This window comes from Panonychus citri, unplaced genomic scaffold (genome assembly GCF_014898815.1).
Source record: "Panonychus citri isolate SS breed McGregor unplaced genomic scaffold, ASM1489881v1 Contig00011, whole genome shotgun sequence".
Classification (NCBI taxonomy): Eukaryota; Metazoa; Arthropoda; class Arachnida; order Trombidiformes; family Tetranychidae; genus Panonychus; species Panonychus citri.
In genome coordinates, this window is record NW_026515416.1 from 212,970 (window position 1) to 239,338 (window position 26,369).

The following is a 26,369-nucleotide window of genomic DNA, read 5'->3' on the forward strand; positions in this document are numbered from 1 at the left end:
TACAAAGCTCCGGCTCCACCCCGTATATAAAATGATGATGATGATGATGATGATAAGGATGATGGAGAAAGAGAGAGAGAGAGAGACAGAGAGAGAGAAAGAGAGACAAAGAATCAAGATTAACATACTCAGACTTTTGATCTCCTTTGGGAATCGTATCGTTATCGATAATTACCTTGTAATCTGTTGATATTATTTTCCTTTCTCTTTCTCTCATTTACTCTCTTTCTCTCTATCAATTTGGTTCCATTTTTCAACAATTAACATCTTCTAATTGTCTTTTAATTTTGTAAATTCAATTTCGTTTAAATTTCGTCAGCATTTAACTAAAATAGAATCCGTTAGATGGGGTTAACCAATTTTCGTATTGACAAAAATCACGAGAAAAGTAACTCCATCTATTGGATAGTTAACGAAGCTTTTCAATGATAACTTTTTTTTTCTTTGTTTCTTTTCAACAATTTAATCAATAACAACCATTCAAGTGTTTTGTTTTCTGTATTTACTAATTTAATTGTTGCTCAATTTCTCGTAATTACTTTGATTTACTTCCGTTTATTTCAATCTGTTAGTCACATACACACATAAACATTGACTCTAATTAACTGTTGAGTTTAATTTCAATTTTAATCAAGGATAGTAAATGTGTGAGTGTGTTGATCAATTGATTGTTATTAATTATTGTAATCATTTCTAATTATCACATTTTTCTGGGTAAACATGTTTTCAAACAATCAAATCAAACCAATTTAATCAATGTTTAGCTTTGATTAAATCTAAATCTTTCTTACCTTAACCAGATTTTTCTGGTTTTCTGGTTCCAATTCTGGTTATATGATTTGTTATTCAATTGTCATGATAATGATAAGGTTAAGAGGTGAAAAGTAATTAATTGGTGTCAATTGTGGATGATATAGAAATGACAATTAACTTAAAATCAATCTAATTGTTTCATTTATATGCAATTTAATTGGATGTAAAACAAGATAATCAGATAGACGTCATCAGAACCGATCTGATTGCAAACAGTTAATTGCGATGTTAATTATCACAACATTGCAACAACCTTTTGATTAGATATCGATATTAATTGAGAGTTAATTGTGAATTGAATTGATCATTTTTTTTTCTAATTCATTTAATATTTTTAATATCATTTTGATTGACAAATTTTGATTATAACCTTTTTTCTGATTAACTTTAAATTGATTGTTCTGTTGATACTACAATTAGATGATTATTGGCCATTAATTTAGTGAGAAACAATTAACCGGATGTTATATGTTTAAGAAAAAACTTTGATACAATTTAATTGATTATGTATTTTCCCAACAATTAGCTGACTAATTAAAGACAAGTAAAAGTTGAGTGATTATCATGTTGATCATTTAATGATAATCGACTATAATTCAATCTGATAAGTGATACAATTAATCAACGATTTTAATCATTCTTTTTGATACAAATTTAGAATGAAAAAAAAAGTTCCGTTTACCCTGAAAAAGTTCAGGTAATCATGAGAAATTATTTTCTCTTCATCGAGAGAGGTTTGATTCAATTTAGAAACATTTTATTCTTATTAGAATTTATTATTATCATGTAATATTTTTATTCTGTTAACAAAATTGTTTCGTTATTTCTGTAGGTGTGGTGTGGATTTTGTTGTTGGCTTTCATGGTGGATCCTAAATGTAAATCCTTCCCGCTGGTGGGCGATCAGGTCAAAAGGCAAAGTGTGTGTAAGTTCATGTGTTTGAATCCTATTCATGGTGTTGAAACCACTTCAATATTTTCAACGAGATCAGCATAGATGAGATCAGCCTCGAGGTTCAATCCAAAAGGCTTTTGAATTTAATCAGTTGTATTATCGTAATAATAATCATTTTCAAAATGACGATGAGGATGAGAAGAAGAAGACAGTGAGAAGATAAAGGAGAAAAGATGAGAGAGAGAGAGAGAGGGTAAGACATGAGTAAAAGAAAGAGTATAAAGATGAAGATAATTAACAAAGAAGGAGATTGATGATAAGAAAGAGTAAGATGACAAAGACATTAAGGGGAGAATATTGAATCTCTCTATCTCTCTCTCTCTTCATGATGATGATGATGATGAGGGTCTGATATTATTCTGGTTTGTTTTTGTTCCCAGAGAAAGAGAGAGAGAGACAAAAGTTTAAATGTCAGTTTATCATCTTCAAGGCCATGAGAGAGTGAGAGTAAAAAGTAAGAGATGGAGCAATTATCATCATCAACATAGACACAGGTAAATTGAGGGAGTGGGAGAGGGTGACACAGGATACAAAGAGGGATGATGATGATGATGGAGGAAAATGTTTGCGTGCTAAGATTTAACTTGGTGCTTAAAAACAAAACAAAAAAAACAAAAACAATTGTCGAGTTTACAACGAGTTGCAAAATTACAAAGAAGAGGGAAAAGTTAATTGTTGGACATTGATTACAATAGAAAGTTAATTTTGATTTGATTGTTCAGAGGTATTAATTGTTTGGGCTTTAAATCAACAAATTGAAGGAGGTGAAGGTGTTTTATCAAATCTTAGGACAGCATAATCACTGATTCGGGATGAAGCATAATGAATCTGGTGCGAGGGTGTTGACAGTTCACTCGATGATTGTGGTGGACTTTGTTGATGATGATAATGATGAAGAGGAGGGAGAGGAGGATGATGATGACCATTCAAAGGTAAGGACGGATGCTGTTGATTATTATTAATATTATTGTTATTAAATTGTCGGTAACTGTTATTATTATTATAAGTATTTGGTTGATGCTGTTGATGATTATGATGAAGTGTCTGATGATGATGAAGATGATGAGGATGAGGATGCTGTTGTGATGAAGGTGGATTATTAAGATGATGACCAACAAGCTGATGATGATGATTTCGATATTGTTGATTAGTAGGATGAGAAAAAGTTAAACTTCTATTGGATGAATATAATTTCTTATTATTAGCTAATTGTTGTTGTTGTTGTTTAACATAATTAGTTGGATTGTGATAATGATGCAATTGCTGTTGATTGGGTTGTTGGTTTAACGTTTTAATTGTTGCCATTGGGGTTGAATTTTTCCTATGTAATAAGGTATCATTGGGAAGGTTAATCAGGTTAGAATGCATTTGATATCCTTTATTGTTAACAACTAAATCATTCTCATCGTAAGTTAATTGTAGATCAGCGTAAACTATATTCTGCTCTAATGGTCCGTATTTAGTCAATGAGTTTATATCCTGAGGCGTAAAAATGGATTCATGGTGATGATTAGTTGATAGAAAAGAGAAAAAAGCAAAGAGAGAGAGAGACAAAAATTAGCACGTTAGTACAAATATACATTAGATTAGATTATAAATATAAGAGAAAAAAAGTTCTAATAGAAAAAAAAAATTCGTAGTTTTAAAAAGCCGATGGAAAGATTTTACTTTTCCATGATCATTATCATAGTCGTTGCTTCGTGATCATAAACTGTGACCTATGGAGTCTCATCTTCCTGCACAACATGTTACCCATTCACACCCCAATCCTTGTGTTTACATAGAGACACAAGGTTATGGTTAATGATTAGATTGTGTTTAGTTAATTGTGACAATTTACTTTCTTGTTTAACTTTTTGTTTGAATCTTTCAATCCAATTGATTCAATTATTATTATTATTATTTCCGTTTGTTTATTTCTCAGTATTTGATTGCGTGATAATCATTAACTAAACTTAAACTTTAAGTTAATTAAATTTTCTTTCATATTAAATGCTAATCGTAAACAACAATAATCATTCACAATTAAAAGTTGATAATAATCAATATTGGCACTACAGATTATTGATTCAATTTATCTATTACATATTATTAACATTTATTGATTCAATGATTAACTTAATTGTCTTCAATTATCAATTTTCCTCATCATTATCATAGACAAGCCTTACAAAAAATAAACAAACTAAAATTGATTAACTTGATTAACATTAACAAAATTAACTTGGTTTTTTAAGGTTTGGTCTTGTACAACAATATTTGATTAGTTTTATAAATCATTACAATCAGTTGATTGTAATTGAATAAAAAAAACAATTGTTTCAATTATAATTTTTGTTTAATAATCAGTGAGAAAAACATAAATCATCAATTACATATCATGTAAATAGGGATAAGGTTTAATTGTCTAATTGATTGTTACATTGATCAGGTTGTTTATATGCAAATTATTATGATCAAGATGATGATGATGATGATGATGATGTTTCAATCATCTTCATAATCAACACACGCTGAGATGCTAATAGAAGAAGAAGAAATTTTTTTTTCTCCATCAAAAGTTATTATCATCTCTCTGATATCAACTCACCTTGTGAATTATTATCATCAAGCTAATCAAGATGTTGATAAGGCGTGACGATGATAATATTTGATTGACAGGTCAGGTTATCATCATTATCATCATCAATTGATGAAGATAAGGATGAATAGTAGCCCTTATCATAAGCATCATCTTCATCAGATTGGGATGATAATGATAAAAGAGTTTTGAAATATAAAAAAAAGTAGTATCTTGATAAAAGATGATGATGATAATAAGATGATGATGCTCATCCTCATCATCATCTGATGATAAATATGATAACAATACTGGACAAGTGAATCAATCATATCTGGTTAACCTAAATTTGACGTAAATTAAATTAGATATTGATTGTTTATCTTCAATAATCATGATAACAATATTTATCCAACAATAATAATTAAGATATTGATTAGCTGATAATTCACTTAAATAGCAAACAATTAACTTGTAAATCTAATCAGATTGTAAACTTAAGTGTAAACCAATTGATAAAAAGGGTGAAACGTTTATAACGAGACTGATGCTCATTGGTGGTGGTCATTCAAATTGTTGGAGAAAAGTTTTATTGGACAATTTATGGATTTTATCTGACCATCTAAACGCCCTTGATCATCATCATCATCATCATCATCATCATCATCATCATCATCATCATCAATTGTATCTTCCTTGTCTTCCTCATCATCTTCATCAAATAAAATAACAAAAAGAGACTGAAAGTAAGTTACGGTTTCGTTGTTCCCCAAAGGATGATGAACATTTTTACTCCAGTGATTGATAATGGAAAAGATGAATTTCATTTACAAGGAGAAGAGAAAGAGGAGGATGATGATAAAAGAAAGGGAGCAAGTGAGAGACCGAGAGAGAGAGAGAGAGAGAGAGAGTGGCAAGATGATGATAGGATGAAAAGAGGCAAAAATCACTGGCAATTGATGCCCATGAACCGTATCAGTTGATAGAAAGTAAAACTTGGTGTAAATATTAGTTGCTACTTTTTTCATCTTCCTTCATCATCGTTGTAACAAGTTTCCCTCCATGAGAGATATGGATGATCAGGATAAGAGACTAGGAGTGGGTGGTGGTGGTTGAAAGCAAAATAAACTAGTTCCTAGTGTGATTAATATATTTACCATTGAATTTTTTGCTTCTTTTCCTTTGGAAGAAAAAGTTTTTTTCTGAGTTTTTTTCATTCTATTCCCTTATTATTTCAATGATAATGATACATGGTGATGATTGAATGTGTTGTGTTTCAATGAATTGCTTGCAATTTCTGGTCTCTGAATTTTCAACATGGTTATCATGATGGTCTCTCTCGCTTTAAATCATTCAAGCATTTTTAGAATCAATTTTATCATCATCATCCTCATCACCCATCAATGAACCTCCTCTTTATATCCGCCTTGGTGTAAAAAGTTATGACTTGAAATGAAGTCTCTGAATTTTTATTCCTGTTCAACATTTAACCTTGTAAACGATATTATCGTTATTAGAACTCTTATTTTTTTTACCATGAAGATTATTCAGATGTTATCATTATTATTTCAGTGGATGATCATCATCAACATGAAAGATTTGATCCATTGGTTTTAAGTCAAAAATTCTTAGTTTTTTCTAACTTAAATTATGTTGAACGTTGAGAAGACATTTTTTTCTGATAGTCTCATGAATCTTCAGGGTGATGAGATATAAGAAAGAGACAGAGAAAGAGAGAGAGGTTTACCTTTGAATCGGAAATTAGAATAATATGTAATAGAGAAAAAAAATTTCGAATCGCAATTTTTTTCTTCCAAAAAAGTTACATCAACTTTCACTTTCGTTGCCGTTTCATTGACAAGTTTAACCAGGAAATGACCTGAAGATGAAGAAGATGAAGTGAAAGAGAGTAAGAAGATGATGAGAAAAGGTAGATCACTGAAGCTAAAGAAGAAAAAACTTTCCATTCAACATCATCTTCTTTCTCATTCGATATTCATGGTGATCTTTTCTTTATAATCATCTCCTTTCATTCCACATCTTATTTTATCCTTCATCATCTTAGTAACCTAAGAGGAGAAGAAGAAAAAAAAAAGTTTCCATTGATAATGATAACCACATGAGAGATTCAAGTTATTTGGTAACAACAAAAGGACAAGAAACTGACCAGGTCACTTTACCTTTTCTCTTCATCTTTCTTTACTTTTCTCATCATCATCATCATCATCAAATTCTCTATCATTATTATCTTCATCATCTTCATCTTTTGTGCGAGAATCAACACTGACCACTCACACTGGTCATCTCTTTCTTGTTCTTCTCCATCTTCTCTAAAAGTTTTTCTTTTTTTCTATTTCTCCATCTTTCCATTGTCACCTTAGTAGCTTTTTCTAATATCACTTTTTTTTCCTTTCATTTGTCCATCATCATCTTCTTCACACTGACCATCTAAAGTAAGATGACCATCACAAACACCACCACAGATTTATATACATACCCAACACTTTCAGGAGTCAATTGTTATTAGAAGATGAAAAAGAAGAAAAAAGAAAATCAGTTTCAGGGTAAAAGTTCATTACAAGGATGTTATATATTACATACACACCATGAAAATCTCATCATGATGAGTTTCCAGAGAAACGATAACATTATCATCTCAATCGAAACTCATTCTCAATGGTTACCAAGGAAACAAAGGTCATCATTGCATCTTTATCATCATTATCCTTATCATCAAACCGAATCAAATCCGTTAAAATAAATTATCACAACAACAGATTGATAATCAGTAAAGAAATTAATATTTACCTTCAAGTGTCAAAAAGTTAATTGTTCATCATTTGGACAATTAAAATAAATGGTTACATGTAACATTAATTTCGATGAGAAGTTGATTTTAATCAACTAATTTTCATTGATTGTTTTCTCATTGTGATTCTATTGTTGTTGATAAGAAAAAGTTATACACATTGAAATGGTCAAGAAATGATCATTTTATTGTCTTCCTTGAGAGATGATGATTATCATCATCACCATGACACTTAAACATTTTAATGTTCAAACAATTCAGAAGCCTTTACATTGTAACTTGTGCTACAAAACGGACTCGTCATTAGCATCATCATCATCATCATCATCATCATCATCATCTTCAAGAAAAGAAAGAGGAAAAGAAGCTGAAATGATGATGAGTCGCAGGATTCATGGGAGAGTGAGCTTAATGAACGTCAACAATGCAGAACCAAAATCGCCTTTGATAGTCAAGGGAGAAGTTGAATTAAGAAAAGAATAAAGAAAAATGCAAACAAGATGAAAGAAAAGAAAGAGAAAAAGAAAGAGACCAAGAAAAAACGGAAGATGATGACCTGCCATCAACCTCTCACTCCACCTCATCATCTTCATCTTCATGATAATGGTTCAAAATAGACACTCAGATTATTCAAGTTCAATGTTAACCCAAGATTAAAAGTCAGAACTTTTTTTTACTCAGATATTCAAAATAACCGATTCTTATTAAGTTCATTCTCAGAGTGATAGTAAATTTCACCCTCATCCCCATGAAAACGATGAAAAAAGTGCTCAAGAAGTTCAGGTAATCCAGATTAATGTTTTTCTTTATCATAACAATTTAGAAATTCATCTTAATCAACCAGAAAATAACCTCAAGTTAATCAAAAAAAGTTTTTCTTTCGACAATTCGATGAAAACAAAAAGTTCTAACTCTCATGTTATCATCAACAATATTTACCCAACGATAATTAAATCGTTACGATTGAAGATATCATTTGATAATATTAATTTACGACAATTTAAATTTAGATTACGATCCGTTAGAAATTTGTTCAGCTTTTCTCCGTGGACAATTAAAGTTAATCAAAGATAATTAAAGGTAAAGTTACAATTAGCTAATTACTTTTTGTTGGTGTATAAATAAAACTTATTTGGATATTAATTTGATTAACAATTAATTACAATTGTTGGTTGACAGTAAATCAAATTATCAAATAAAACAGACACAATAAGAAAGAGACTGGAATAATTAAATTGTGAAAAAAAAGTAAATTTAACAATCAAATTAAATTCTTACACTTTCGTGTCAAACTTTGATATTATGATGTAAACAATTAGTTAATCATGAAACCTTTTGATTATCATTGAAATTAACTAATTATATAGTAATAGAAATGCAATAATTATCCTTTAATCAACTAGTTAATTTTTTCCAACAATTTAACAAACTTTTTTCCTTCAAACTTGTAAGTAAATTAGTCTCTCCATTAAACTCCTACGAAAGTAAGAAGAGAAAAGGTCAATTACATTTACTACTTCCGGTCATCATTATCCACCCACTGACCTCCCTCTCTCTCTCTCCCCATATTATTATAATCATCTTAATCTTCATGGTTATAAAATGAAGAAGAGAAAATAAATTCTACCAAAAAAAAAGAGAAAATTAGAACTTTTCTTAGAACATGTTCTCAATCAAGTTCCATCATCACTTTTCCTGTTATGTTTCCTGTTTCCTAACATCATCTTCATCTTCATCCTCATCCTCATCCTCTCCATCTTCACCCTACCTTATACAATAATTGTCTTTGTTTACCTTTGTCGAGTTTGTTAGAACTTAGAAAAAAAAAGTTCTAAAGTTTTATAAAAAGTTCCAAGTTTTCAAGTTGACCATTTTCTCACTTTCTCTCTAAAGACTTATGATTAAGATTCCTGATTAGATTTGATTGTCGATTGGATCAATTGAACAACGATTAATGGTCAGTGTTCTAGTAATTTAGCTTAATCATTAACCCGTTAGTTAATTAGTTAGCTAATTGTTTTACTTAATAAGGTTTATTAACCTTAACTTCTGAGCGGCAAAAGTTGTCAACAATTTGCTAATTAATGAGCTTACTCGCTTTCCAAGTCAATTTAGATCAACAATTGAGTTTCCAGTGTCAGTTAATTAGTTAATTGTTGATGATAATTTCATTTTTTTTGACCCAATAAACTGTTAATTTCTCTTTTTATTATCATTTTAATTGTCATTTATAATTAAGTTTGTTGTTCTTGTAAATTGACCTCAATTATCATTGGTCAGTTGGAAATCTTAATTGTGATGATGATGAGGATTAAACTGATTGTTATTTAAATGACAGAAAAAATTGTTCCTTTAAATCAAATACGTGATTTTAAGTGAGAGAAAAAGTTTTCTTAAAGACAATCAACTAACTACAATCAACTGATTGTTGTTTTCATATTAGTATCATTTAAGTAATAACCTAAATCATTTAATTATCATTGGATTTCTCAAAAATGTTAATTAACAGAAACACTCATTGAGTGATTAGTTAATAGTGTTGGTTATTTGTAAATGGGAAGAGATTGGAATCATAATTAAATTGTATTTAATTGTTATGATAACAGTTTGAAATCGTTTAAAAAATCATCATGATTAGAATCAAATTAACGGACTTTTAATTGTTGTCAATATAAAGAAAACTAAATAAACAATCAAAACAATAAGACAATTAAATCCATAACTAATTAAGAATTGAACATTTAATTGTTAACCAAAATGTTTCAATTGTCTAATGACAACAACAATTAACTACAATTAATGATTAAAGATCAATATTAATAATTTTGGAAGAATAATTGAGGAAAAAAATAGAAATTCGAAACTTTTTTATTCGAAACTCAAGTTCTAATAACAACAGAATTCGAGGAGTCGAAAAGAAGATTACAATTTTTCTATTTGTTATTATATTTTTTTTTCTATTTCCATGATAACTTTACAATTCAAATTCTGAGATCAAAGATAATCTTTGAGTTCGCTCATGATGAGTATTAACAGGCTGAGGTTTTTTGTTCTTTTCATGATAAAGTTCAGTCGGAAATTCAATTTATTCAGATGAGTTTGCTACTCGTATGATTAGTTATTAGTATTAACAGAATATGTTAATCTGATTATGATTATTATTGAAACCATGAAATTATCATGAGAAGATTATGATTAGAATATTGAAATGATAATAGAAAGAGGAAAACTTTTTATTTCGAATTTTTTTTTTCTTCTAAAGTTTTGATGTTAAAATGATTACTACTTGAGGTTTTTGTGAGTATTGACCCACCAGTGAATAGATGGGTGAATCCTGATGATGGAAGATGAAATTTCTGCAAGTTCATGATAATGAATCAACAGTTATGTGTGAATTTCTTGGGAATTTTCATCATCTATCATTAAAGTTTTTCGCAAGTTTTAAGCCAATAGTTTCACTCGGTGTCATCATCATCAACATTATTATCTCACTGACCACTACAACCCAATTATCTCATTAAATAGAAACAAAAGATTCTAGATTGTCAAGAATTCTGAGAAAGAGAGAGAAAAAGTTCCAAGAGAGGTTAACATTGTAATTATAAATAAATGATTCTAATGTCATCGTAATCATTTCTGGTTCCAAAACAAGTTCAATATTGAGGTTAGAACTTTTCTTTAGCTCAAAACTTTTTCTTCCTTTGGAAGTATAAAAGGCCTTTCAATTGAGACTATCTATTTATGAGATTAACGAAAGATAAAGTGAGAGAGAAAAGAGAGAGAGAGAGATGAGTTTAATTCTTTGGTGTGTGAATCAACCTCCTTCTCTCAGTGGCCATCAACAGGAATGACCGTCCGTCCGTTGATGTTATTGTTTCACCTTGTGCCAGGTCAACCGATTGACTTGTAAGAGAGAGAGAGAGAGAGAGAGAGAGAGAGAGAGAGTAACCAATGTGAGAGGGAGTAAGATCAATGACGATAATGATGAAAACATTTCCCAAGGCAAACTTTAAACGTCTCGATGATCATGATGATGATCATCAACAATTAGAGTTAATGCCTATCAGAAGAAGTGAAAAAATAACAACATAAGACAAAAAAGTCCAAAGCTAATTAAAGATCAACAATGATTAAGAAAAAAACGGTTTTCCTTAAATCATTTAACACCAATTAACAATTAAGGTTTCATAAGGTTAATCATGAGTTCCATGATCCTCATGATGACATTTACAATATGAATACAAACTCCAACGAGATCAAAGTGAGATAATCACAATTAGAAATGAACATTTTTAGTATTGTTCAATTTCAAGAGAATTTAAAAGATGAAGATGAAGATGAAAAGAAGAGAGATAAACTCTATCATTATCGTTTTCTCATCATCATCATTGACCATTGATACTAATACAACAAACTTATTATGAATCGTTCAAGTGGCAATAATAATAGCCTATGGTTCTGATTGTTGATGATGATGAGTAGGAGGATAAGGATGATACTGATTGATGAAAAAATAACCAACAATTGGAATCACCATCAGCTAATAATAAGTATAAATTTCAATAATAATCATAAAAATCTCAGCGAATCCATTTAAAGTTCAATATCTGAAAACTGAAGTTTCACCCATGAATTTTTCGTTGATTCAGATGCTTTGTTTTTCATGGTGTTTTTTTCATCCTGAAAACTGAGGTGATAACAAACATCTCAAAGTTCAATTTGTCTGATTTTCTTATTGTCCATTTGGGGGCAACTATAGCAATAGAATCACCATGAACAATTCACTTCTCCTTCCATGAAAACATCATAATCGTTTTCATCTTATATCAACTTTTATCTTCCTCCTCCCCGATAGACCGATTTAACCATCATCCTCTCTCTATTATTGTCTTATTTTATCCCCGGGTTGTAACCAGAACTTTTTCTGTTGTAAAACTTGATCATCTTTCATCATTCATCTCGGTGAAAATTTTTTCTCAACAGAAAAGTTTTGCCTTCAAATGTCCACTTAATTCAGTTTATCCTTCAACACTTTCCAACAACAACCCGGAAGCATCAGAGTCATCATCATCTTTTGTTGGGTGATTTTATCATCAAAGTAACAAATATAAAAAATAAGATCAACATTGAAATTCATCATCACTTTGATCCCCATCAAACTATTAACATGATCACCATGAAATTTTTGCTTGGAAATGGATTCAAGTCTCGATTCATCAATTTTTCATCATCAAAACCATAGTTGATCCAACAGAAACAAGAATCATCATGATAATTATCATGAGCATTCATGTTTTAATCAACAATTTGAACATGAAAAACTATGAAAGTAATCAAAATAAATGATGAACAACAATTTTCAACGTTAAACCAAGCTGATAATGAGTCAAAGTCAAATGAAGATGTTTCCTGAATTCTCAATGAAATGACCACAACTACCATGAAATTATCATTAACAACAACACCAACAACTAAAACACAACATGTTCATCTTGATGATGATGTGAGTTATATAATCTAACATAATAATCAGAATAATAACTTTCACTAGTTCATCTTATTACTTTTGTTTGTTTTTCATTCCTTGTTGGCGATTATCATTATCAACATGATGATGACCATCAAGATGAAGCTGGTGACAATATCAATGTTTGTTTATCCAGATAGAGAAGGAGCAAAGAGAGAGGGAGAGAGAGAGAGAGAGAAAATAATTCTATTCTAATCTTATCTTCAGAGTTACAACTGAACTTTTGTTTCTACCTTGATGATAGTGTGATAATAATAATAATAGTAATGATGATGATACTTTATTTACAAGGATTGTCCATTTAGATATGATAAACACTGGACTGGTCACTTGAAACATTCACTGGACATTATCATCATGTGTAACTTGAGAAAACAACAATTCCCATTGTAAAAACATGGCGACACACAAATTTAACTGTTCATCATCATGAATAAAGTTCATCCCTTTTATTCACAAATTAAACTTCAACTTTCATCCATTGTTCAGTTCAGTTGTTCATCATCATCATCATCAGGATAGTATCATGATTAAGATGAAAACGGAAGCTAAATGTTAATGTTTACACTTTCATACTTATTAGCTGGTTAACATTTTGCTTGGGTGATTTTTTCCAAGTTACCATGATGATGATGATTCTTGAATTCATCATCATGAAATAAACAACAAAAGGAGAATAAGAAAAAAACAATTGAATCTGCAAATGATTCCTAAGTGTGTAACATGATGATGATGATGACAAATAATAGAAATGAGTAAACGCCCGAGGAAGAGAAACATTTCGTTAAGAAAATTGATGATGAAAGAGAAAAGAAAAATAAAACTGATGATCTTTTCATCTTTTCCTATCATCATCATCATCATCATCATCATTATCTTTTTAATCTTTTAGCTGAAAAAAATTCAGTGTCCAAAGTATAAGAACATGATAATATGATTATCATGTTCTAACTGTAATTGGGAAACAATCAGACAGAATTGATCATTTTCCTATTAATCCAATATCATTGAGACAATGATGAGTAAGTTAAATTGCTTTGATTTCTCATCATTGATCATCCAAAAGGTAAGATGATAAAAAGATGAGGATGATAACTATTAGAGGAAATGAAAAAATTGTTTACTTTTTTATTTATCTTCTCTCCATCCTTTGTAATTATCTTCCCTTGTTAACCTTGATAATCTTCATCATCGTCATCATGTAGACATGAGATGATGATGATTTAGAAGCCAATTAAATGGTTTCTATTGAATTTATATCAATTGTTACTTAATTGTTTTCATCTTCAATTATAATGATGTTGATCAAATGTTTCTAATTAATTAGGAAAAGCTGAAAGTTAACAGTAAATTTAATTGCTAACAAATTACATTGTATCAAATTCAAAGATTCCTGATCAAGTTGAGCCTTTTTTTTTCATGAGGATTCCTCCTTTTGAGATTGGACTAGTTTTCTAGTTGAATTTATTATCTTTATCATGATCATCATGGTGATGAGTAAAAATATCATGTCTCTCATGAACTTTTATCGTACTGATGATTACGATTCATCTTTCCAATACTCAAAGGCTTCAGGGGGATGATTATTATTATTTCTTGTTTTGGTTAATGAGCCATTGAGTTATCATGTTACTTGTTATTCATGCATATATATGGCTGAGAGTTCCAACCAGAATCTATGAATATATATTCCATATCAGAATCGAGCAATTTTCATGGTTAGTATTTTGTTTTTTATCCTCATTCTTTCATGAATAAATCATCAACCATCATTTTCAATCAATGTTCAGGTAAGAAAATGTTTTAACAACGAAAAGTCCTCAACATTTATCAGAATTTTATTTCGTAACGATTTTTATTTAAATTTTTTCCATATTCCAATCTCATCTATCTTTCATGAGCTTCAGATTCAGACTTACAAACTGTTCATTTGTAAATTAATTATCATTGAAAAGATGGAGATGATTATTACCAACACTTAGATAAATGACTTTTGATCAGCATTTTCAAATTGAATTACAAAACACAATTAACTTTCATTGTTATCATCAAGGTCTATAGAGTTTCAATTCAGGTAGATGATGATTCTGATGATGATGATTAGGAAGATGAATGAAAAGATGAGGGGTAAAAAAGAAGGGTGAAGATTTTGGGATGAAGATGATGAAAAAAAAGAGGAGGAAGAAAAAAAGAAACGGAAATAAGATAATTAATAGAGATTGAATGAATCGCCTGGATGAACATTATGAGCTTTTTGCTGTTTCATTCATGATAACAATGAGAAAGATGAGAAAGATTGAAGATGATGAAAATTGGAAGAGAAAAAAAATCTCTCAGGCAAGAATTTATTCTAAGGATGCAAATAGACAAATCTAAAGGTAAGTTTTATATATGTGAGCAAGAGAGAGAGAGAGAGAGAGAGAGAGAGAGAGAGATGACAAGAGGATGAGAAGATGAAAAGGTGAATAAAAAGACGATTCTTAGAATGAGCATCTTTCCAATTCTCTCAAGGGTAAAACCAAAAGAAACTTTCAACTCAACACCTTCCATTACTCAGAGAATTTAGAAAAAAAGTTCTCTTCCCTGTTTCCATGACGAATTCATGACAATTCATGATTATTTCAATCATCATCATGAGTCACTAATGATCATCATGTTTAACACATGATGAATCTCTGTGAATACCTTTGAGCGATATAATATTATAATCCATTATTTCATTGGAAATTCAATTGATCAACAGAATCATTTACATGAAGATGAAGATTCAGTTCATTATTTTCAATTGAATAATAACATTAGTTTCAAGTAGCTAATGAATTTTTCCTCAAAAGTGTCATCATGATGATGAATAATGACAATCGAAAATCATTATCTCTAGACTCTTGTTAGCCTTCAACTAATCGATTGGCCTGAAATTTGACAGTTATTCAAGGTCATTCTTTGAAAACAATATTTACATGGGGAAACTTTTTCGTCTCGAAATGTTCAATCATTAATTTCAAAGCTCGAAAAATTGTTCATGGACATTTATGGTTGATTAATTTTTCTGTCCAACAATTGAAAGGGTAAAAGATAAATACAACTTACTATTGTTACATGATTTCGAGATAAAAGTTCAGAAGCTGAATCGTTATCCCAACATGATGATGGCGATGAGAAGCAAAAATCAACGAAAAACTAAAGGAAAAATGATGTTACCAGAATTGATTCATCTTCTCATCTTTTCATTTATCCTCATCTTCATCTTCATCATCTTATAACCCAATTTGATTGTGATTATCATTAAATTTACCATTCAAATTGTTAACCTGAAACCAAAAACAATTGATCATCATTTAAATGTCATCAACTGAATCTCAAAGATCCGCATCACTTTTAGCATCATTTGTATCAGTTTTTGCTTGTTATTTATACAAAATAATATCTTTTTAACTTTATATATTTTCATCTTCATCTTCATGATAGAAACAAATAATAACAACAAGATTAGTGGAATCATTTCCCAAGGGAATCGAGGTCATCCTGTGAATGAATATATATCTTTTCAGTTCCGAATGAACTTTTTGCCTTCATCATTATATTGACTTCCTTCATGTAGCATCCTATTTATTTCCAATGGGAATTGCAAAGTGATGAAGATGCTCATGATGAGGAGAAAGAAGAACAAAAAAGTTTCTCTCTCTCTCTCTCGATGATTTAACAATATGAAACTCAGCTGAAAATAATAATCTTCATGATGATAATATTATTAATGATCATGAATGTTAATCATCTTAGAAACAATAAGTTGATTCCAGGAAAAGAAGTGGGAAAAAAATTGTACAACATTTGATACTAAATGATTACAATGTTTTCTTTTGATTGTTGTTATTTAATTTAACTATGAGAAACAAAATTGAAAACAATTAAGAAAGACAAATGAATTTACAATTAACTAAAACTTTTAATTGCAAATTTTTGACTTCTAATTGTGATTCAAATTGTAATAAACAATCAACTTCAATTTGGTGAAGTGACAGAAAAATTTTCACCAAACTCAGAAATTCTGAAGTATGAAGAGTGGAAAAAGTATATCACCATCAACTCTTATATAAGAAGATGAAGATGGATGATGGAAGAGAGAGAGAGAGAGAGAGAGAGAGAGAATTTTGAAAATTCATGAAAGTTTTTCTCTTTTCCTTTTTTGAGAATCTTCATCATCTCCTTACCTTTATCATCTTCATCTTCACCTTTTCCGTGATGGTAAAAACGATTTGTCTTCATTTTAATCATCCCTTTCCTCCCCCAAGGTGATTTCCAACTCATCATCATGGTGATGAGGATGTAAAACTCACTACTAACATGATGAATAAGTCAATTCGTAACCATAGAAACGCGAGAAAAAAAATTGAACAAAAACTTTTATTCGTTTCACTAAAACTCTCGTTGATTGAACTCGAAACTTTTGAAAAATGTGTAAAACTAATTAAAAATACTCAACAATTGACACACAATTAACTTGAAACAATATAATTAACACATACCATGGTAATAGATGATGATGTTTCAACAAAGTTTAAAGTTGACTTTACAATTACCAATCACAACAATTAACATTGATTATCATCACAATCATAATCATTATCAATACCTCTAGGGAAAGTTAATCAAGATAATAGAGGGAGATGATGTTGGTATCTAATCAGCATTGAGATTTATGAATAATACTGGAAAAAGTCATCATCATGATATAATTATTGAACTTGTCAGGGAAAATGAAAAGTTTATCTATTCAGTTGAAATTAACCATGAAACTGAAACTATTATCATGATACAGATTTTAGTATTCATTGTGATCAAGATTATGTTGATGATGATGATGATGATGATGATGATAACTGTTCATTATGTTTTTTTATTGTTATTTCCATGGTGATAATGATGATGACATGATATTATCTTTCAGAATTTCGTGAATTATCATGAATCAGAATCAGAGAGATGAAAAATATATCATCACAATTAACTTTTCACTAATGATTTTCAATGTTATTATCATTTAATGGGGACAATTATTTTTATCTTTGCATAAGAAAAAAATGATCAACTAATTAACTTTAAATCTTAATCAGTTTGTGTTTCAGACAATTAGTAATATAAGAGAGAGTTAATTTTTTGTGAATTACCTTTAGTTTATTTTGACGATTTGATTTAGACCCTTTCAAGTGATTAGTTAATTCAGTTATCTCTTCATATTGATGAGATATCAAGTAAGGTTTAATCTCGTCATCATTATTATACAAGAAATCCTTTTGTTTATGGTCAGTTTAAGTGGTCAGTTGGTTGTTAGTAGCCAAAAGATTTTTAATTAGTGTTAGTTGATTAAAGACAGAGAAAGAGACAAAGATAGAAAAAGTTAATTAAGATCCAAATTTCCTTATGATTAAGTTAATCGAAAGGTTAATCCCACTGAAATGGGATTAAAGAGATTAGCAATCAAATGATGCAATAGTTAAATAGTAACAACAATACAAATGTTCATTCAATGATCAGGTAATTGCTGGAATTGGGTAACAATTAAAACATGATAATAATGATACTTAAATTTGATCAAGCAGTTTTTCAATTGCAACAAATCAACGAAATGATAATGATTGGAAAGTAAAATTAAATTAATTGCTTGTGGGATTGGATTGATAATGTTTTCTGTTTGCAATGATTTAGAGGGATTTTAATTGTTAATTGTTGTTAATCAACTTACCCTCCGGTGGAAAGGCATATTTTCATACATATCCTTGGCTGTTGATATTCCGGATGATGGACTGTGTTGATTGTTATCACTTTGATCACTATTAGCACCTAAATCACTTTCATTGTTATCATTGATTATCAGATTATCACCATTGGGCAATTTAGGTGTTGACTCTAATTGTTGATGATTTGATTGATTGTGGTGAGTATTAACTGCGTTAGCTGATTGAACCGAATCAGAAAGATAATTGTGATGATTAACACTCGGAATTACATCTACATTTAAGGGTAAGAATCCTGTGAACAATTAACAACAATCAATTGCGATTTTATTTTAGTTTAAAGATTAATATTCTTATGCTTGGGAATTGATGGGATTTTATATGAGTTATACTTCAGTTAAATTGATTATTTAATTTAATTATTATCCTAATTGCAAGACATTGATACTTTCTGATTTTCTAGGTGTGGGTCAAAGGCTGGATTAAGGATTAATTGATTAGTGAGGTGGATTAAGTTAATTGTTAATCTTACCAAAGACTCGATCATGTCTTTTAAGGCGATAATTTGATTCCGAAAGGTATTTAATAGCTTTAATTGTCATTTGGTAGCAATTAAGGGTTTAATTAGCGAAAAGCAAGTGATTAGTATTGTTAATTAGCGTAAATTGTTGAGAGTTCAAGTTAAATTGTTAGCAAGCAATTTAAAAGCATAGAAAAGTTTTCAAAAGTTTTCAATGTTGATTTTTTGATTTCATTGGAAACTTAATTAATCATTTAATTACATTTAATTGTTTACCTTTGTTTGAAGGCACATGACTGATGTAAGATGATGGAGTTGAGGTTCGGTCACTTTCAGGTCTTAATTGTTGTTAATTGTTGGATAGATTTGGATGGAATTACATTTTTCCAATTCATTCAAAATTCATTACAAATCAAAGTGTTAATTTAATCATGATCAGGTATCAGGTTGAATTAATTAGTTATGTTAATTAATTGTAGCATGAAAAGAAAGGTAAGAAAAAATAATATTGTTAGTCTATTGAATTAAAAGTAATTGATAAATTGTTGAATGGTTCATACATTAAATTCAACAACAATTTAAACTGGATTAAAGGGTAAAAAAACTAATCAAATTTCAATGAAGATCATCTTCCAGTCAAATCAAACCAATTAGTTAATTGTAATTAACGTGATTACATCAAGGTGTCGATTCAGTGTTAATCTTAATTGTTTGTGAGTTTTTTCACCTTTTTTTTGCAAGAATCAACCATAAGAGATACAGATTAATCGGAATTGATTAAGAACTTTGATTTTAATCATAGTGATTTAGTATTGGGAATGGATAAAAATTGTTGTTTACTAACTTTTACCTTTCATTTCATCATGAATCTAATTCAGAATTCAGAGTTTCAGATAGCTTGCAATTTCCTGACATCTAATATTAACCCTGATCATTGAACCCAAAAAGGAGGATGAAGATGAGTAGGGTGGGTGGGTTATGGTGGTCAACAGAATAACATCAAGTTTATCATCATTATCATTGGTCATCAGTATCTAACCTTTTTACCTGAGAGAGAAAGAGAGTCCAGACTCAGGTTTATATCAATAGAAACAAATTATCACACTTAAAATAGATAAACACACAGACTGGACAATATAATGACCACTCAGATATATGAAACTGGATAAGATGAATACTACAAAGAGGAAGGAAAAAAAAATTTCTTCCAAAAATCTCCTGATACTTTTTGTCACTTTAATCAAAGGGGATGGACACAATTCACTGGTCAATAGTTAATCAAACAAATTAATCGTCACAAATGATTCGTTTAAGAAACTTTTCTCTCTCTTTGATAGAACTTTTTTTTCCTCGAACCATTCGAATAGAAAATCTCGAAGGATTTGTCCAAATTTTTAATTCGATAAATTTAACTTATTCAAATCATTCAATTCGAAAGTTGGAAAATTAATTATTTTCACTCTTCAAAGTTGATTGAACTTGTATGCAAATGATTAACTCAATAAATAATCAATAGACCTTTTGATTAACACGAAGAAAACATTTCTGTTTAATGGTTAATCAATTGATTGTTTATAATTAAACGGGAAAAAGATGGAAATTAACTTAAATTTAGTACAATTATAAGAGAGAGAGAGAGAGATGGAAAAATCTAATTACAATTAGGATTCTGGTCTCTCATGGTAACCCTAGTGTTCAATTTGTTATTATCATTATGGTTGAATAAGCTTGACCCCAAAGGTAAAATGTTATGATAATTAATTTGATTGTCTAACAATTAACTATGTCACCAATGCATATCAATGATTAATTGTTGTAATGGTAATTAATTTGCTTCAATGGTTTAATATTAGGTTACTAGGTTTTCATTTTTATTTCGTCTTTGTAATAAATTAACTTTGTTTTTTTTTGTTGTTTTACTCTTGATTAGAATCAACAATTAAGGTTTACAATTGCAATTTGAATGTTTGATTGTGTAAAATCAACAGAAAGCGTAAAAGTAAACACAATTTAAATTGTTATCGATTTGATGGTTTGTTTAATTGTCTTTGGTTTTTGTTTGGAGTTTAATTGTTTGTTGATTGTTGAAAGGAAGAGAAAATCGATTGATCGAAAAAGTTTTCGAGTTTCAATTTCGATTCAAAATTGTTAGAACTTTTTAGTTTTCTCTTCCTTGGATTTTCTTTTTTTCGAGTTGAACTTTTTTCTCTCTTACTTTTGACTATCCTGGGCCAATGAATCGGCTTCTGATCACGAATATAGTTGATTGTTAGGATGTAATTAGTGGCCAATTAATAGATTGTTACATAACAGCAAAGGGAATATAAAAATATGCAGAGAAATTAATTATTAGTACAATTACCAAAATTAAGCATTAGAACTTTTTTTTCATCGACTTTGATCAATTAATGAATATGGATCAAGCAATTAAGATGATTATCAATTAAATATCATCAAATTTAAAACTTTTTCTTGGTCAACAATTAAATTACAAACCACAGTTAACCACTTACACACCTTAACTGATTTAAGTTAATTTTGCTTTTCTAATTTAATATAACCTAAATTTATAACAGCAATTAAGTTGATTATTCCAAGATTGAAATATGAATTGATTAAGATTCGAGTAGATTAGTAAATAATTAACTATTGATTAGCATCAGCGGGACAGTTATTTTGATTGTGGTTAATTGTTGATGAGGAAAATGATCACAATTAAGAAAAGAATTGCGAGTTTTTTTAATTACCTTGTTTGGCACGTCGACTTTTCATCCGACAAAACATGATGATGAGAATGATGATGAAGATGATTATGATGATTGCGATGATTCCTGCTATTAAAATGATAGATTTCTCGTCAAGATGTGGCATTGTCCACCGAGAGTCAACTGAAGAGGGGGGGGAAAGATGATAGAAAAAGTTAAAAACGGATACGGAAATGATGATGATGATCGTAAATTTTTGTCTCAATTCAATACCTAAAGGCGCGGATTTGGTGAAGAGGCAATAAGATGAGCCGATACTATTGGTCACTGAGCAGTTCCAAGTGCCAAACATTGACTCATCATTTGGTGAGATGACAATTTGACTTCGTGAACCTTGATTGGTGACAATGTCATTGGTTGAATTGGTTGAGGTGAAAGTTGAATTACCGATAATCCATTGGAAGGATAAATTATCACTTGGATTAGCAATGGCCTCACAGATTAAGACAATATAAGATGAGGAGTGAGATGATGATGAGAAAGTATCGGTATCGGTACCACGAATTTCAGATTCAGATATTTCACAAATGGGCTTATCTAGAAATTTACACGGGATGAAACGTGAAAGAAAACCAATACAATCAAATCAAATTTTTTCTCTCGAAATTTTTCATTTCTCAAGCTGAAACTTACGAAGTACATTGATAACTGCATCGATTCGGGCCTTTCCGTGCCTATTGTAGGCAACACATGAGTAATTACCGCCGGTATCCTGAGTCATTGGATTGTGAATCTCAAGAATCGATGATTCTGCAATAGGGGCACCCCATCTTTCCCAACGATAATAGGGTTTAGGAAGAGCATCACTGTGGCATCTTATCGCCTCGGGTGTTTTACCTTCAATCACTTCAACAACTTGAGGTGAGATGGATAAATTTTCAGGAGGATCTGAACAAATTTAAATCGAAAAGTAAAAGTTTTTTTTTCTCATCATCACAAGTTCGAACTTATTATTCTGATAGTATCGTTTAGATTTTTTTTTCTATTAGAACTTACATTCAACTCGAAACTCCATGTTAGACTCTACCCCTGTTCCAGCGATATTATTGGTCGATGAACAAGTTATCTCTGAATTATCGGTTTCCCTACTCAAAGGTTTATTCAAATTCCAAGATAAGGTTGAAACGATGCTGAGGAAAATATTTGCTTCCTTTTCCTCCGGGTGTTGAGTCTCCTTGATGGTGAACGTTCTTGCCGAACTTGAGGTTGAATTTGGATCAATCAATGAACCATTGAGATACCATTTAATTGAACAGGGAGGGTCACATTCAACTCGACATGAAACTGAATGTTGAGAGGCATTGAAAAGGGCTCCATCCACGGCGGGTAAAGATTCAATCAATTTAGGTGGTACCATTGGTTGAACATAAAGGTAACCTGAAAATTTGACGAAAAACAAAATCAATATTCGGTGGAAACAATTAGAACTATTTCCAAACGAAACCATTTCAAATCGATTAACTCAAACCCTTTAATTTGAATACAATAAATACGATCTCTTATCATTATCTAATTGGCATGTTAATTGTTACAACTGATTAGCTAATTGTTCATATCATGATTGGCCTAATAACTTGTAGGAACCCAACCCATTATTTTATCGAACTGATTAAAAGTTTTCTTTATCCTCGAACAGAAAAAAAGTTTTCCAATCCAATTGAATATTCAGTTTCGAAGATAAATTGATAATCTCATCATCATTTCCATGATCTAAAAAAAATTCTAATATCATATGTATGTAACTAAACCAATTCCAAGTCTATTTAGACGATGGTGAGAAAAAAACTCTTTTCTCAAACATATAATCTTCTTGAATCATCTGATAGCCTGAGGCTATTTAATTTCACATGTAAACAGAGATGAAAATATTAAAAGTTTAAACGAAAAACAAAACCTAAATTCAAGCGTAATTCAAAACCAATGATATGAAATTTCAATTTGCATGAGAAAAAAATTGGTTATCCATAAGTTCATGGAGAGAAAACTTTCACTCAGAACTTTTTTCTGTATTCAGCCATGAAAATACTTCCTTAACCTCTCCCTTATTTTACATATTATTTCAATCAGAAAGTAATGAATTTTTTGTCTTCTATTGATTTCTATCTCTGAAGGAGATACAAATGTTCAAAGAGAAACCCGGAAATAAGTGAAATTTTTGTTCCATGAAAAATGATATTCATCAGTTTCTTGAATCAATATTATTCTGATAATTACCTTTAGCTCCTAATCCTGCCGAGCTGATGGCTGCACATGAATAATTACCACGAGTGGACAGGGTAACATTGGTTATATTGAGAATGGATTCAGTTGAATCAACCAAATGAATACCATCATGTTCCCAGAGGTATTCAGTGGCTATTGGCCATCCCAGAGAGTGGACAATACATTCAAGAATCAATGGTTCACCTTTAACCGGATGATTACCGTTAATTTGCTGAACTTGTGCCCGTGAAGGTAAAAATTTAACATCAAGTTCAAGTTTATTTGATAACTCAGACCAACCAGCATCGTTTAACGCTGAACATGAATAGTTTCCGGAAAGTGACTTGTCCACCGATAACCAGACAATCTCATTCTGTGTGGTTTCATTGATAATCACCTCATTTCCCTCGGATGTTGTCCTAATCCAGCGGACTTTTGATACATTGGACGGATTCCCATCTTCCAGGTCACATAGTAATTGAATATCATCTCCCTCTTTTATCATCATATTGCCACTTACATCTGAGAGAAAAAAAAATATCACCAGAAAGCGGAAATAGAAACGATGAAAATTCAGAGAACCATTTTTAAAATTCAATCAAAACTTATATCAACTTCGCATGGATTAGCATCATCATTGAATTTATGATTACTTTTAAATTGAAATTTCCCTGATTCAATTTCAACAAACCAAAAGGGCAAAAAATTGAACTGATTCTCGTTTTAAACTCAACTTTAATCATCGATCATCATCATGATTGTTTATTCAATTCAATGAATAATAATAGTAACAAAACACTCTACCCACCCTCAAGAATTCACCACCCACCCAACATGATCCTCCCCTGTTACATAAAAGCAAATAAAGTTTCAATAAAAGTAATAATATTGTTACTGAATTTTTCAGTTTCTACCCTGAAATTTTTTTCCAACATCAACCAATTGAAATTACACCTTCTATTATGATCATTGTTCAGGTAATAGATTGATGAATAAACTAATAAAGGATTTTAACAGGTAAGAGAAGATAAATTGTTCAAATTTCGGGTTTTTTATTACTTAAGAAATTTCCTTGGCTCATTCATGGTAAAATTCAGGGTAAAAAGTTCAGAATTCTGTTGGAACCAGTTTCTTTAGTCTATTGTTGTTCATCAGTATCAAGCTAATATGTTATTACAATTGTTGTTGTTGTTGTTGTTATCATAACAAGTTCAGGGGATTGCTCAGAATCTCTGATTTCTATCCTGAATCACCATTGAAACTTGAAAATTCAGAGAGTTTATCTCATGATATCATCTCACCCAGAAGAATGAGAAGAGTAAAAAAAGAGAAATAAAAAATTTCTTCTCTTTCTATTTACTTTCATTCTTTTGCTTTCTTCATTTCCATGATTATTGAGATGAATCATCTTCTTCATGATGATTGAATGTATTTCCTGAATGACTGAATTTTATTCAATAAGTAAACACATTTTCAAGTTTATTCTAAATTTAGAAGAAAAAGAAAACAATAGAAAAAACTTCCTTTCGATTTTTACCTTAAAACTTTTTCTATTTCATGATAAACTTCTTGATAATCTTCATTATCTTACAGAATTCTGTTTATTCAGCAATTTCATTGTTTACATGATGATAGTTAGAAGAGATTCAGTGTCAATGGTAACTAGTTATCATTTGGAATTGTCGATAAAGTTCAATTCTCAATGTTAACGATTCCAAGTCAGAGTCATCACCTTTTCTCATGTTGAAATTTATTCTTAACCTGAGAAATTAAATTCAGAACTTTTTTCAGAAAATGTTTATTTCGGTTGGAATTTTTTTTTGGAAAATTCTATTCTTCCCTGACAAAAAAAAAGTTCTGAGATCCATTTCAATCATCATGTTAGACAAAAGTTCCTACCATGAGCTTTAATCTCAAGTGTCTCAATTCAACTTAAATGGTATCATGTTCAACTCATGGAAATGAATCTTTGGCCTCATGAAAACGTACATAAAATCATCATGGTAACAAAAAAATAATCACATTATCTCAATAATATATCATTTCAATTTCAGGTGAATAAATTGTTATTCAGAATCGTTGTCAGAATCAATTGAATCCTGAATCAATCTGAATCTTTGTGCAATTTAAACTCAATCCAATTATTTTTTCTAGAAACAATTAATTGTAACAAACAAAAAGTTTCACAACAATCAAACTAATTCTAAATTCAGTTCACTCATACAGTTTTCAATTAAATTGTAATCAAAAAGTGATCAAGTTAATTTACTAATCATCACAACAAATGATTATCTTCAAATGAATCATTTAATGATCAAATTAATTGATACATTTAACTATTGACTCAGCTGATTGTTAATAACATCAATGGTTCAGTTGATTGTTGATATGTAAACACAATCAAGTGATTATGACAATATCAACATTAATTGTTGTATTAGCTTAATGATTAGATGATGAATCAACAGGAAATTTTAATCAACT

General features: G+C 30.0%; 1 protein-coding gene across 13 annotated transcripts in view; it reads right to left on the reverse strand.

Annotated features, from left to right (window-relative positions):
- Positions 1-1,566: 1,566 nt before the first annotated feature.
- The window catches only part of LOC128390045 (hemicentin-2-like), a 31,657-nt gene continuing 6,854 nt past the window's right edge, over positions 1,567-26,369 (reverse strand). Inside the window, exons 6-16 of one of the 13 annotated variants that reach the window (XM_053349723.1) lie at positions 23,898-24,407; positions 22,680-23,060; positions 22,317-22,571; positions 21,897-22,220; positions 21,666-21,806; positions 21,134-21,161; positions 19,195-19,256; positions 18,931-18,987; positions 18,407-18,693; positions 17,832-17,954; positions 1,567-3,246 (exon numbers count right to left, since the gene is read on the reverse strand). In XM_053349723.1, the coding sequence (XP_053205698.1) occupies positions 2,515-3,246; positions 17,832-17,954; positions 18,407-18,693; positions 18,931-18,987; positions 19,195-19,256; positions 21,134-21,161; positions 21,666-21,806; positions 21,897-22,220; positions 22,317-22,571; positions 22,680-23,060; positions 23,898-24,407 (2,900 nt within the window). In that variant the 3' untranslated portion in view covers positions 1,567-2,514. Of the gene's footprint in view, positions 3,247-17,831; positions 17,955-18,406; positions 18,694-18,930; positions 18,988-19,180; positions 19,257-21,133; positions 21,165-21,665; positions 21,807-21,896; positions 22,221-22,316; positions 22,572-22,679; positions 23,061-23,897; positions 24,408-26,369 lie in introns of those variants that run through there. The other 12 variants (XM_053349738.1, XM_053349718.1, XM_053349770.1 and 9 more) reach the window with 12 other exon arrangements.